We start from the raw sequence: 15,404 nt of genomic DNA, 5'->3' as shown, positions 1-15,404 counted from the left end.
TTGTTTTCCTTTTTACCTCCTGCCCCGTGAAAAGTAAAGATAAGGCTCAAATAAATACATTCTGCTTATTGTTCCTGTTGTAGGGAAAGTGGCTTGCTTGCAGGGAGATCCAATAAAAATTGCTGATACTCAAACTCAACCAAAAAGCACCAAATGGCCTCTCCCACAAAATGTTTTCCCTGTCTCCCAAAAAGGGTCCCTCATATGGAATTCTTAAGACTCTTTCTCTCAGAAGGCAGGGTCAGTTTCACTGGTTTTCCATTCAAACATACTCTGCATCAGATTAAAACAAAACTGTATCATTTTCTTTACTCCATAATCATATGGTTGGATTGTTCACACAGACTGCAGTGACGCTGGTCAAAGGGAATGTGACTTTTTGATGCTAACTGGATGTTACTGAGTCTTGAAAAACCTTAGTCCCAGGTGGTCTTAGGCTTATTCTCCCGAATGGAAAAAATCACTGCCATAACCTGGACAAGAAGCTGGATTGGGGGTCAGAAGATTGCTATTAGCCAGCTAAAGAATTTAGGACAAAAAATCTTCCCTCTTTGGGTCTCATTTTCATATATAAAATGAGGATGGGCTGCAGTGCATTATTCTTTTTATTTATTTTTAATTTTTTTTATTTTTTATTTTTATTTATTTTGGGGGGGGGGGCTACACCAAGTTCAATCATCTGTTTTTATACACATATCCCCGTATTCCCTCCCTCCCTCGACTCCCCCCCATCCTCCCTCGAGTCCCCCCCACCCTCCCCGTCCCAGTCCTCTAAGGCATCTTCCGTCCTCGAGTTGGACTCCCTTTGTTATACAACAACTTCCCACTGACTATCTATTTTACAGTTGGTACTATATATATGTCTGTGCTACTCTCTCGCTTCGTCTCAGCTTCCCCTTCACCCCCCGCCCCCTCCCAAACCTCAAGTTCTCCAGTCCAGTCTCTGCATCTGCGTCCTTGTTCTTGTCACTGAGTTCATCAGTACCATTTTTAGATTCCGTATATGTGAGTTAGCATACAATATTTCTTTCTCTTTCTGACTTCCTTCACTCTGTATGACAGACTGTAGTTCTATCCACCTCATGACATATAGCTCCATCTCATCCCTTTTTATAGCTGAGTAATATTCCATTGTATATATATGCCACATCTTCTGTATCCATTCATTTGTTGATGGGCATTTCGGTTGCTTCCATGTCCTGGCTATTGTAAATAGTGCTGCAATAAACATTATGGTACAAGTTTCTTTTGGAATTATGGTTTTCTTTGGGTATATGCCCAGGAGTGGGATTACTGGATCATATGGTAGTTCTATGTGTAGTTTTTTAAGGAACCTCCAAACTGTTTTCCATAGTGGCTGTACCAACTTACATTCCCACCAACAGTGCAGGAGAGTTCCCTTTTCTCCACACCCTCTCCAACATTTGTGGTTTCCAGATTTTGTGATGATGGCCATTCCGATTGGTGTGAGGTGATACCTCATTGTGGCTTTGACTTGCATTTCTCTGATGATGAGTGATGTGGAGCATCTTTTCATGTGTTTGTGGGCCATCTGTATGTCTTCTTTGGAGAAATGTCTATTTAGGTCTTCCGCCCATTTGTGGATTGGGTTATTTGCTTTTTTGGTATTCAGCTGCAAGAGCTGCTTGTATATTTTGGAGGTTAATCCTTTGTCCGTTGTTTCATAGGCGACTATTTTTTCCCATTCTGAGGGTTGCCTTCTAGTCTTGTTTACAGTGCACTATTCTTAAGAGCTCTTTAAACTCACCTCTGAGATCATTCTGCAAAGGCAAACAACCAATCATGGCTCTTTAATCTAAATATACATGAAGAGAAAGAAACTTTTGAAACTCGTAAAGGTTGCTTGGTGGCAAGAAAATAATATCTGAAGTTTTGAATCAGACACAAAAGAAAGGTACTGGCAATAAGCCAGTTGAGAGTATTAGCAGTTGAGAATATGAGCTCTGGGTTGGATTTGGAGTTCCAAACCAAATTCCTTCCCTTACTCCTTGTGAGATCTTTGCCAAGTCACTGTATCTTATTCAGTCTCAAGTCCTTTATCTCTACAAGGGAGATAATTTCATAAGATTGCAATAAGAATAAATGAGAATTATGTAAACCACCTGGCATATTAAGTAAATGCTGATAAATGCTGACTCCTCCCTTCCCTTCCAAATCCTCTGTAGTGAACTCTCTTGACTTAAGTCTATCCATCTACAGAATGGTTTAACATTAGCCATCAGCAGCAGTTGCTAGAGGCAGCAAGATGAATAAGCTATGGAGGGAAAACAACAGCAAAATTGCACTCCTGGAGTTCCTAGAGTGGTTTCACTTGCTGCCCTGCACATTAAAAGTGTTCTGCCTTCAAAACAGAGAGAGAAGATACCACGTCTATTGTAATCCCCAACTCATTCAACTCAAAATGAAAAATTTCTTTCAGCCAAAGTCTTGCATTTTCAAATACCCAAAATCCTGAGCCAGGCTGGTTTCCTTTGTAAAGGACCAGAAGGAGAAAAGAAGCTTCCTCCTACAGTGGACAGCCCCAAGGCTGGCTGCTGGTGCAGAAGATACACCTGTCTTTCCAACTGTCCAGTCTGCCAGCCCTCAAACAGCAGGCAGCCTGGAGAACAAGGAAGGTTTTATTTATTTCCCTTTCTCCTCTTTAAAGGTGATTTTCTTAAAACTGTACAGCTTGTTACTATTGTTGAGTTGTGACTCTCTAGAGAATTATACATTTCTAAGCATGAAGGCATCTGTGTAGCAATAAAACATGCAACATTCCCCAACCATTTCATTTTTTTTAATTAAGAAAAAAAAAGTTACAGCTTCCCACAAAGTGATGTTCTGATGAGCACACCCCCCATGCAAGCCTTTCAAAAATACTCTCAAAAAGGGCCCTGGGCCTAGTAAACCAGAGCCTCCACAGGCCCCATCCCATGGGTTCAGTTTCTGACAGAAGCCATGTGCCAGGACCCACAATGAGTGGAATTATAATCTGCCCTAGCAATCAGGCCTTCTCCCAGCTGACCACCCAGAAAAAAACACTATACCCATCATACTTTTAAGGGAAGGAATTAAAAAGAAATCAAACAGCCCCAGAGAGATGGAAACATTCGAAAAGCAGAGGAAAGTCTTCTGTTAAATAGTATGAAAGATCCAGGTTTCCCAAACGGCGTTTAAGGCATTGGGAAGAAAGGCTGATTTCTCCCAGAGGGGCCCCAGCTTTGATGCCCAAACTGCCCTCAAACATCAGGCTGTGCATTTTTGTATAGCAGGGTACCCTCAGGCGAGACAACCATAAATAGCTTAAAATAAGAATAGGAGATTCCATCTGTTTCTGGAGTATTTCAGCAGCACCTGCTTTCAAGGTAAAAATCTGGGAGCTGTCCCCACAGCCTTCCTTCTCAACTCCCTTCCCCAACCCCCATACACTTATTTTAAACTAAAGCAGCTAAAACACAATCCAAAAGGGCTTCTGCCACTGCACCTGCCTAAGGAAAGAGTCCTTTGATTTTTCTCCTAAACTGTGCGTGTTGTTTAAAAAACAGTGAAGCAGTTAGAGAAGCCAAAGTTCTCAAAACCAGACTGTATCACTTCTAGCTTCTTTTTCTCTGTGAAAACTGAGCTTTTCTGTTTATAGTAGAAATGAGTACAATACAGATGAAAAAAGGATGCAATAGCTATTCCTGCCATTAAGTCAGAAAGTGTTTCAGAAGGAAGATGGTTCTCACTTAACACAATTAATATTTAAACATAAGCCCACATGCCTGCTTGCATGGAAAGAAGGACAATAACTCCCCAATGAGGGCCAAGGAACATATTTCATTAAGCATAATTTAAAAACAAAAAACACTGAAGTTGAGGCTTGAAAATTCCAATCTAATCAGATGTTACTCCCAAAGTGATGTGCAGCATCCCTCTAACAATAACCAGAAAATCCCAAGCAATACTCATATCAGACAAATTAGACTTGAAAGTAAAGACTATTAAAAGAGACAAGGAAGCACACTACATAATGATCAAGGGATTCATTCAAGAAGAACATATCACAATGGTAAATATCTATGCCCCCAACATAGGAGCACCTCAATACATAAGGCAAAAACTAACAGCTATAAAAGGGGACGTCGACAGGAACACAATAATAGTGGGAGACTTGAACACCACACTTACATCAATGGACAGATCATCCAAACAGAAAATAAATAAAGACACACAAGCTTTAAATGACACATTAGACCATCTCGACTTAACTGATATTTATAGGACATTCCATCCAAAAACGACAGAATACACCTTCTTCTCAAGTGCACACGGAACATTGTCCAGGACAGATCACATCTTGGGTCACAAATCAAACCTCAGCAAATTCAAGAAAATGGAAATCATATCAAGCATCTTCTCAGACCACAACACCATGAGACTAGATATCAATTACAGGAAAAAAACTGCAAAAAATACAAACACATGGAGGCTAAACAATTCACTATTAAACAACCAAGAAATCACTAAAGAAATCAAAGAGGAAATCAAAAAATATCTAGAAACAAACGACAACAAAAACACAACAACCCAAAACCTATGGGACGCAGCAAAAGCAGTTCTAAGAGGGAAGTTTCTAGCAATACAGTCCTACCTTAAGAAACAAGAAAATGATCGAATAAACAACCTAACCTTACACCTCAAACAACTAGAGAAAGAAGAACAAAGAAACCCCAAAGTGAGCAGAAGGAAAGAAATCATAAGAGCAGAGCAGAAATAAATGAAAAAGAAGGGAAGGAAGCAATAGCAAAAATTAATAAAACTAAAAGCTGGTTCTTTGAGAAGATTAACAAAATTGATAAACCATTAGCCAGACTCATCAAGAAAAAAAGGGAGAAGATGCAAATCAACAGAATTAGAAATGAAAAAGGAGAAGTAACAACGGACACCTCAGAAATACAAAACATCATGAGAGACTACTACAAGCAACTATATGCCAATCAATTGGATAACCTGGAAGAAATGGATACATTCTTAGAAAAATACAATCTTCCAAGACGGAACCAGGAAGAAATAGAAACCATGAACAGACCAATCACAAGTACGGAAATTGAGGCAGTCATTAAAAATCTCCCAACACACAAAAGCCCAGGACCAGATGGGTTCACGGGCGAATTCTATCAAACATTTCGAGAAGAACTAACACCTGTCCTTCTCAAACTCTTCCAAAATATTGCAGAGGAAGGAACACTCCCAAACTCATTCTACGAGGCCACCATCACCCTGATACCAAAACCAGGCAAAGATGTCACAAAAAAAGAAAACTACAGACCAATATCACTGATGAATATAGATGCAAAAATCCTCAACAAAATACTAGCTAACAGACTGCAACAGCACATTAAAAAAATCATACACCATGATCAAGTGGGGTTTATCCCTGGGATGCAAGGATTCTTCAATATACGCAAATCAATCAACGTGATACATCATATCAACAACTTGAAGGATAAAAACCACATGATCATCTCAATAGATGCAGAAAAAGCTTTTGACAAAGTTCAACATCCATTTATGATAAAAGCTCTCCAGAAAATGGGCATAGAAGGAAATTACCTCAACATAATAAAAGCCATATATGAGAAACCAAAAGCCAACATCGTTCTCAATGGGGAAAAACTGGAAGAATTCCCTCTAAGAACAGGAACAAGACAAGGGTGTCCACTCTCACCATTATTATTCAACACAGTTTTGGAAGTTCTAGCCACAGCAATCAGAGAAGAAAATGAAATAAAAGGAATACAAATTGGAAAAGAAGAAGTAAAATTGTCACTCTTTGCAGATGACATGATATTACATATAGAAAACCCTAAAGACTCTACTAGAAAAGTGCTAGCACTAATTGATGAGTTTAGTAAAGTAGCAGGATACAAATTTAATGCACAGAAATCTCTTGCATTCCTATACACGAACAATGGAAGAGCAGAAAGAGAAATTAAGGAAACTCTCCCTTTCACCATTGCAACCAGAAGAATAAAATACCTAGGAATAAACCTGCCTAAGGAGGCAAAAGCTCTGTATGCAGAAAACTTTAAGACATTGATGAAAGAAATCAAAGACGATACAAACAGATGGAGGGACATACCATGTTCCTGGATTGGAAGAATCAACATCGTGAAAATGATGTACTACCCAAAGCAATTTACAGATTCAATGCAATCCCGATCAGATTACCAATGGCATTTTTCACAGAACTAGAGCAAGAAATCTTACGATTTGTATGGAAACGCAAAAGACCCCGAAGAGCCAAAGCAATCTTGAGAAGGAAAAATGGAGTTGGTGGAATCAGGCTTCCTGACTTCAAACTATACTACAAGGCCATAGTGATCAAGACACTACGGTACTGGCACAAAAATAGAAAGGAAGATCAATGGAATAGAATAGAGAACTCAGAAGTAAGCCCAAACACATACGGGCACCTTATCTTTGACAAAGGAGGCACGAATATACAATGGAAAAAAGACAGCCTCTTCAATAAGTGGTACTGGGAAAACTGGACAGCAACATGCAAAAGAATGAAATTACAACACTTCCTAACACCATACACAAAAATAAACTCCAAATGGATTCAAGACCTACATGTAAGGCCAGACACTTTAAAACTCCTAGAGGAAAACATAGGCAGAACACTCTATGACATCCATCAAAGCAAGATCCTTTTGGACCCACCTCCTAGAATCATGGAAATCAAATCAAGAATAAACAAATGGGACCTCATGAAACTTAAAAGCTTTTGCACAGCGAAAGAAACCATAAACAAGACTAAAAGGCAACCCTCAGAATGGGAGAAAATAATTGCCTATGAAACAACGGACTAAGGATTAACCTCCAAAATATACAAGCAGCTCTTGCAGCTGAATACCAAAAAAGCAAATAACCCAATCCACAAATGGGCGGAAGACCTAAATAGACATTTCTCCAAAGAAGACATACAGATGGCCCACAAACACATGAAAAGATGCTCCACATCACTCATCATCAGAGAAATGCAAGTCAAAGCCACAATGAGGTATCACCTCACACCAATCGGAATGGCCATCATCACAAAATCTGGAAACCACAAATGTTGGAGAGGGTGTGGAGAAAAGGGAACTCTCCTGCACTGTTGGTGGGAATGTAAGTTGGTACAGCCACTATGGAAAACAGTTTGGAGGTTCCTTAAAAAACTACACATAGAACTACCATATGATCCAGTAATCCCACTCCTGGGCATATACCCAAAGAAAACCATAATTCCAAAAGAAACTTGTACCATAATGTTTATTGCAGCACTATTTACAATAGCCAGGACATGGAAGCAACCGAAATGCCCATCAACAAATGAATGGATACAGAAGATGTGGCATATATATACAATGGAATATTACTCAGCTATAAAAAGGGATGAGATGGAGCTATATGTCATGAGGTGGATAGAACTACAGTCTGTCATACAGAGTGAAGGAAGTCAGAAAGAGAAAGAAATATTGTATGCTAACTCACATATACGGAATCTAAAAATGGTACTGATGAACTCAGTGACAAGAACAAGGACGCAGATGCAGAGAATGGACTGGAGAACTCGAGGTTTGGGGGGGGCAGGGGGTGAAGGGGAAGCTGAGACAAAGCGAGAGAGTAGCACAGACATATATATAGTACCAACTGTAAAATAGTCAGTGGGAAGTTGTTGTATAACAAAGGGAGTCCAACTCGAGGACGGAAGATGCCTTAGAGGACTGGGACGGGGAGGGTGGGGGGGACTCGAGGGAGGATGGGGGGGAAGTTGAGGGAGGGAGGGAATACGGGGATATGTGTATAAAAACAGCTGATTGAACTTGGTGTACCCCCCAAAAAATAATAAATTTAAAAAAAAACAAAAAAAAAAAACATTGAAGTTGAGGCTTGAAAATTCCAACCTAATCAGATGTTGCTCCCAAAGTGATGTGCAGCATCCCTCTAACAATAACGAGAAAATTCCAAGCCTGTGTAGACAGCAATTTCATGTACAAAAGCCACTTTACCCTTGGTGTACAAACATCAATATTTCTAACGCCTGCCCCAGAATACAGGATGGCACACCACTTTCTATGGGATAAATCCGAAATCTTGAGCATGTTCCACAAGGGCCTTCACACCCTGGCCCCAAGACTTCTATGGCATCATCTCGGCTATCACCCTCTCATCAGGATTCTCATTATTCTTTCATCTTGCTATAGCTTTCAATTCTCTGGGCCTTTGTGCAACCAGTTCTCACTGCCTAGAGAGCTTTTCTCCCATTCTCCTCCAGGCAAGCCCCCAGTGATTCTCCAACACCTAGTTTAACTGGAACCCATCAGCAACACTTTCTCTGATTCTCCAAGTCAGACATGGGCACTGCCTAATCTGTGACCCCAAAGAACTTTACACATATATATTTTTTAAAATAGCACTTATCACATTATATTTTTTATATAAATTTATTTATTTATTTATTTATTGGCTGTGTTGTGTCTTTTTTACTGCGCGCAGACTTTCTTTAGTTGTGGTGAGTGGGGGCTACTCTCCGTTGTAGTGCGCAGGCTCCTCATTGCCGTGGCTTCTCATGTTGCAGAGCATGGGCTCTAGGCTCGTGGGCTTCAGTAGTTGCAGCACATGGGCTCAATAGTTGTGGCTCACAGGCTCTAAAGCGCAGGCTCAATAGTTGTGGTGCATGGGCTTAGCTGCTCCGCGGCATGTGGGATTTTCCTGGAGCAGGGATCGAACCTGTGTCCCCTGCACTGGCAGGCAGATTCTTAACCACTGTGCCACCTAGGAAGCCCCACATTATATTTTAATTACTTGTTTACACTATCCCTTCCCAAAGATTAAGTGGCTCCTAAGACAGTAAGGGTAGTAGAGGTGAAATGGGAGGTGCGTATCAAAATCAGAGGTGGCCTGGGTACAGTGCACTCAGAAGCATATTCAATTTTATATTTGGTAAAGGACAAAAAGTATATATTGTTTTCAGTTTGTAATACCAAGTTCAGAAAATTCAGCTTACCAAAATTTTGGATGAACATGACATCTGAAAGGTTCTCATATGGGTAGCTGGGGCTAGATCTTTGTGTCTATTTTAAGGGACCTTGAGGTAAATAAAGGCCAAAGACTATGTGTTATGCATTGCTCATTCCTGGTATACACTAGATACCAAGCTAATTACTAATTGAATAAAAACTTTAAATGTTAAACTAAAAAAATTTTAGACACCATCTTGATGAAGCAAGTTATTTCTTCCCAAAATGTATAATAGGTTCCGAACAATTCTATTTGGGTATAAAGATAGTTACTCAAGCTTTCTCAAGAGCCAAAATAAGATCCCTATATATAAAGAAGAAAACTGCAGAACACAAATATTTTTAAAGTTCCTTTATAAAGAGTAAAGAAATTTAACATTGTATGGCTTATCTTCCATAATCTACTCCCCCCACCCCAAGTAATACAGTATGGCTTTGAACTCTTGTGTTCCTTCTGTTCATCCAAAACCAGAAATTGGCTATAAATAGCATATTTCATTACAGCTTTAGCCTTGATGGGGCATGTGTTACTTGGGCAAACAGAAGCCATGAAAAAAATGATCTAAGTTATTTTGTCTTAAGATATTTGAATGATTTCAGAGGTAAATACTTATTATATGTTAGACTCAGATGGTGAGTCTAAGACGGTGCTATCTAAAAAATGCTAAAATACTTTCTCAGATTCCTGGGTTTATAATGAAGAACAACTAACTTACCCATAACTCTTGTTCTCCTCTTGTTCTCCAAGCTGGTGCTTTTAATCTAGTATTAACTAGTATCTAGCACCTAGTTAAATAATATAATAGTGACTCTCAAGGTAAAGTAAAATGCTTTAACAGAAAGAACCAGTCAATTGTGGGAGGAAATAATGCTTCTGGCTTTATAAACCATGGCACTTTCATTAACAAGACTTATACTTTAGTACAACCACATCTCTGTCAAGGTTAGCTGGTGACAAGAGTTCAAACCAACTTTGAAAAAATGTTTAAAAATAAACTCAGGGATTCATTTCTTCGTAAAACAAGTATTACTAAGTGTCTACCATGTGCAGACATTCTTCAATACACTTTGGGTGTTTTGCGAACAAAACAGGTAAGAATTCCCAGCCTTCGTGGAGCTTACATTCTAGTGGGGAGAAACAGACAATGCCCCTAATAATGAACCTAATAAGTTAATATTGAATAAAGGATGTCTAAGAACCTTTCTTGTGAAATTAAGTTCAAATTTTGTAAATGCTGATGATCTAGTCCTTTATGGACATAATGCCTGTCCATTGTGTCAGTGAATCTCCACTGTAAGACTCAAAAGTGCATCTCTTATGACTAACATGAATTGTTTGGTAATATGAACCAATAACTGGATTTCATATTTTCTCTTTGAACTAGTGTCCAATGAGGCCTGTCCTCTCACGCAGAGCCCTCAGTAGCCTGTTCTTCCAACTGAATGCAATGGATCTCCCTGTCTCTGAAAGCCATGCACACAATGTCTTGGTCAAGCACTATACTAAGTGGTAGGGATGTAGAGTTGCTTAAGACACAACCTTTACCCTAAAGAGTTAACTGTTCAATATGAGAAAGACACAGGAAGATAGAGGTTTATGAGTGTGTAACTGAAGTGTGCAAAGCATGCAGGGTGCATCCAGAGGATGGGATGATTACCTCTGCCTGGAGAGAGCTACTCTGAGAAGTGCCCAAGCTGAGTCTGGGAGGATGTGTAAATGTGTGAAGGAAGAAAGGTCCAGTCGTTCATATGAGCCAGGAAGACATGAGCTTGGGACAGCAGTCAGACAGGAAGTGATCCCAAAAAACTAAATCCTGGAACATTAGAGGCCTTGTCTGAGCAGATGCCATCATTAGGAACTACATATCTCATGGGAAGAAATGGAAAGCAAAAGTAAAGGTGGCTTCCGAACATACTTGAGCTAGAGTACTGGGCACGGTGGGAATGGTGACTGGACCTCAATACACAGGTTAACTAAAGAAAAAGCATCTGAAGAAAGCAAGGAGACCCAGCAGCAAAAGAGGATGATGCTAATAATGTAACCCAGACCCAAATCCCACCCACGTTCTTTTGGTAGACCTCACTCCTCTCCATTGCACGTGTCACCAACCAGTCATCCAGGGTTAACAGCAAGCCCTTCCACTCATATGCTGGTAGTCTTGACCCAGCAATGTTACCAAACCAACCACAGGGAAAGTACCATTCTGTATGCCTTGTATATAAGCAAAAACTGGATAAGATAAAGACAGCCTTCCGCCCTCATGTTAAATACCCATGAAATGCATGTCCCAGAATTCATAGAAGGCTCTATTTTCAACTACAGCCACTATCATCTGGCATTAGATTATCAATAGTAGGACTTCCCTGGTGGTCCAGTGGGTAAGACTCTGCACTCCCAATGCAGGAGGCCCGGGTTCGATCCCTGGTTGGGGAACTAGAACCTGCATGCATGCTGCAATGAAGAGTCCACAAGCCACAACTAAAAAAAAAAAAAAAAAGATCCCACTTGCCACAACAAAGATCCCACATGCCTGCAACCAAGACCCGGCACAGCCTAAATAAATAAATATCTAAAAAAAAAAATCTTAAAAAAAAAGATTATCAATAGTTAAGAAGACTATGCCATGGGATCGCTCTATGTGTTATATATAGGATATTACAGCACGATCATCTGTCTCCCCAGCTTGTCTTGGGAACTCTTTGAGGGCAAGGACTAGCTAATAGTAGGGACTCAAGGGCTAACAAACAAATGAATTAACCCACCAAATTTTTTTCCATAGTTCCAAGCTAGTATAAGAGATAGAAAACACACCAATTGCTGTTATTTTGCATTCTAAATGATGACAGCAAGAGGCTATTCAACTAGCTTCTCACAAGCATGAAGTCCATGGCCCTACATGCAGACACAGAGTCAAATGCCAGAATCAGATGTGAGCAATTTTTAAATTTAAATTTTTAAATAAACAGTTTTCCACTCTCTGAAATTTGCTGAGTGAATGTAATTGTGCCAATTCAAGAGTCCCCTTTCCCCCAACACACACATCCAAGCTTTGAAAAAAAACATCATAACCCAAAACATTATGGGACAAAAACCTTTCTGCAAAACTGCAGGAACTTGGTTTAAACCCTCATCTCCTCTGAATGAGTACATAAATAGGCAGTGTCTTAGCCAAGGCTGAAATACATTAGACAAAAACGGAAGAGAAAATTTTCTTGAAAAAAAATTGTTAAATAAAAAAGTAAATAATAATTTACATCAGAGTCTAATACCCTGGGCAGGCAGTCCTTGGGCCTCGGCTACTGAGGTATGCTTGAGAACAACAGCCTCACAAAGCAGCCGGGTTTGTACCTTCTTCTTAAAGTCTTTCCAGCAGTTGTCCTCTAGTGCCCAAATTACAGGTGCTATGCTTGATGAGGAAGAAAGTTTGACTTCACTGATTAAAAATAATAATGATAATAAGATCTGTGTAGAGAAACACAGAAGTAGCAGTCCTGACTGACAGTTATTGAGCTAAGGCACTTCAAGAGTCAGCCCTCACACGCCCCACCATGGTGTGAGGCTGTCTGTGTTTGGGGGGCGGGGGGGGGGGGGGGAGGCGGTGGTTTCTGCTTAGTGGGGAGGAGAAGAAAGTACAGAGACTAGTACACCAGAGAACTACCCTTTCTGGAATTCATAGAGGGTCTGCCCTCTTATCCCCAGACCCAAGCCCAAGACTGGGGACCCGGGTTTTGTCAGGGGCGCCTCCCTGCTGTCCTGCCCTGAGCTGTTGCACATGAGCAGAGAGAGACAAGAGGCAGGCCCCTCTGACACCTACTTAACCGAGGCAGATGGGGAGGAGAGTGTGTGGGATGCCTTTACTTGCCCCTCAGGAGGCGCCCAGCAGGAGCCCACAGAGCCAGCAGCTCTGAAATCAGATTTCCACACATCCTCCCACCCCAGAACATGCCTTACCCCTCTGGCAGGAGGAAATGGAGCATTAAGTAAGTGTGGTTCTGGTGTATGGAGCGGGTTTTAGAAGACCCAAAGAAGCCTTCTTAACAGGATTCTGTACTTTTTTCAAACCTCTACAGAGGGAGCCAAGTTGGGAAACAGTTACTAACTCATTGACCCAAAGGGGGCAGGGGTGTTACTTTGAGAAGGACACAATCAGTGTCTGCAAGACGTCCTGAGCTACAGACACATACTTTATTAATAATCTTACATACACAAAATGTCCAAGGGAAAGCCTAACAGGCTAATTTCTGACAGCTCCAGATAACAGCAGGAGGAACTGAAGCCATGCTGATTCTCCAGCTTCTACACACTCCACAGAAGCAATGATCCCTTTTCCCACCCAAGGGATGTGATACAAATAAATAAATACAATTATCTGTAGAACTTAAAGTGCAAGGACAACATTGTGAAGTCCTTCTCCCCAAGTGCAGTGACTTGTGGGAAACAGATAGGAAAATAAAAAGAACAGCTGGAAAACTTAATTACAGAAGAAAAACGCAAAAGCTGACATTGTTTCACAGAACTAGCCAATAGCCAAAGCCATTTTCCTTACCTTAAGATACAGAAGCAACTCTTTGCTCCTGAAGATAAGCGGCAGAACCCAAATCTCTGTTTGCTGTCAATGTCAGTGAGCACGAACGTGAAGTTCTGGCCAACTTGGCTAACTGTGAGGCTGCGGCAAAGACAGAACAAAGGGGAAAATGAATGTGCAGTAAGTTTCCTGATAAAGTATCTAATCACAACAAGTCATTGAACCTGTAACATTTCCTTTCTCAGTGGAATTCTTTGCAAATGAACTTAAAATTTACACACTTCAAGGGAACAGATTGTAAGCTAGTATTAAAAAAAAAAAAAAAAAAGACAGCAAGTAGTGACCACCTCATCACAGCTACCAAACCTCCTACTTACTGAGCTCAGGCAGGTGTGTGGTCACTGTTGATTACTGCATACAAGTCTGAAAGGTGCATTCTATTAACCCCATATTATAGATGAAGAAATAGCCTAGAGTGGCACTGCCTCAGGTGCACCTGGTAAATTGCAAAAAGCTAAATTTTAAAGGTAGGCCTATCTGACGTCAAACCCTCTCTGCCAGCTTGCTGGTAATGATGCTCATCTGATCATTCCTCTAGTTCAGAAAATAACAGGGATTTTGCAACCACAGAATTTAAGTGCCAGCCACAAAGTTAAACACTTGATATTATACCATCTCATTCACTTCCCCAACAACCCTGGAGTTTAGAGGATGTTTCCATTTTACAGAAAAAGAAACTATAGAACTGAATAGGTGAATAACTGAATCAAGTTCACAGAGCTACTAAGGGAAAGAGCTGGAATTCAAAGGAGGGCAAGGTTAGGTGTTACTTCCTAAATTCCTGTATCTTTCATAATTTCCAAATTTATGAGGAATATTTTATATTTTACAGGACAGAAATGGCAAATGTCTTATCAATGCAAGGTATTTTTTAAGGAAACAGGTTTTAAAGAAAAACACAAGATAAAAGCTAAAAATTCCTGTATCAACCCCAAAATCAGCAAACCACACATAAAATAAAAAACATCTAGTTCAAAACATTAAAAAGCATATTACTAATCAGGTTAATCTAGAAATTTTTTTAAAGTTACAAAATATTTAAAAATCTACTTTTTTAAAGCCAATTTACCAGTTAGCTTGGATTCCTATTTAAAAATAAGTTAAATATTAAAATATGAATACACAAATTTATGTTAATATTTTAGAATTTGGCATTGAATTATTCAAAGAAACTCATTAACTTATATTGTATTTTATACATATTTTACAAAATATACTCAAATTGATGCTCTCATCTATAATTTGTTATAAAGTGTCAGTAGAAATGAAAAATCTTGGTTCACCAGGACTTTTCCAAAGGCAGACTCACTGAATTTTTTGATAGGATATGAATTAAGTTTTCAAATATGGATAGCTTTCTTTTCTAAAACTCCCCTATACAGGCCACATAAGAAAATTAAAGAGACTTTCAAGGTATTCCAGGACAAAAGGTCAATGGAATCTACCTGGTCATACTTAAGAAAAACAATTACAGCCCTCAGAGTGGTTAGAGAGTACAAGAAAATAATTCAGAAAGAAAAGAGTTTCAACTCTCCTTTCTTAACTAGGAAGGTGAACAAAAACAAGGTAGCAATTTAAAAGCAAGGTGGTAATAAAACAAGTGTAAGTAAGTAATGCTATCCCTCCACCTTACACAAGCCAGGAGAAGGAACACATTTCTATAAAAGTTATAGAGCTGTCAAGGGGACACCAAATGCTACCTTCTTATGGCTGTTATGTTTTATCTATAAAGCTTGGATACTGTGTTACTATGGTGATTTAATAC

The 15,404-nt window shown here is 39.7% G+C and overlaps 1 protein-coding gene across 4 annotated transcripts in view; it reads right to left on the bottom strand.

The window, feature by feature from the left end:
- DENND1A (DENN domain containing 1A) overlaps positions 1-15,404 on the bottom strand; it is a 517,643-nt gene that overhangs the window by 348,225 nt on the left and 154,014 nt on the right. For all 4 annotated transcript variants that reach the window (XM_057721732.1, XM_057721733.1, XM_057721734.1 and 1 more), the window contains exon 5: positions 13,601-13,720. In XM_057721732.1, coding sequence (XP_057577715.1) covers positions 13,601-13,720 — 120 coding nt within the window. The remainder of the gene's footprint in view (positions 1-13,600; positions 13,721-15,404) is intronic.

The sequence above is a fragment of the Hippopotamus amphibius genome, chromosome 2 (genome assembly GCF_030028045.1).
Source record: "Hippopotamus amphibius kiboko isolate mHipAmp2 chromosome 2, mHipAmp2.hap2, whole genome shotgun sequence".
In the NCBI taxonomy this organism is placed as follows: Eukaryota; Metazoa; Chordata; class Mammalia; order Artiodactyla; family Hippopotamidae; genus Hippopotamus; species Hippopotamus amphibius.
Note: the sequence above shows the minus strand (reverse complement) of the source record. Positions and strands in the feature narration are given on the sequence as shown.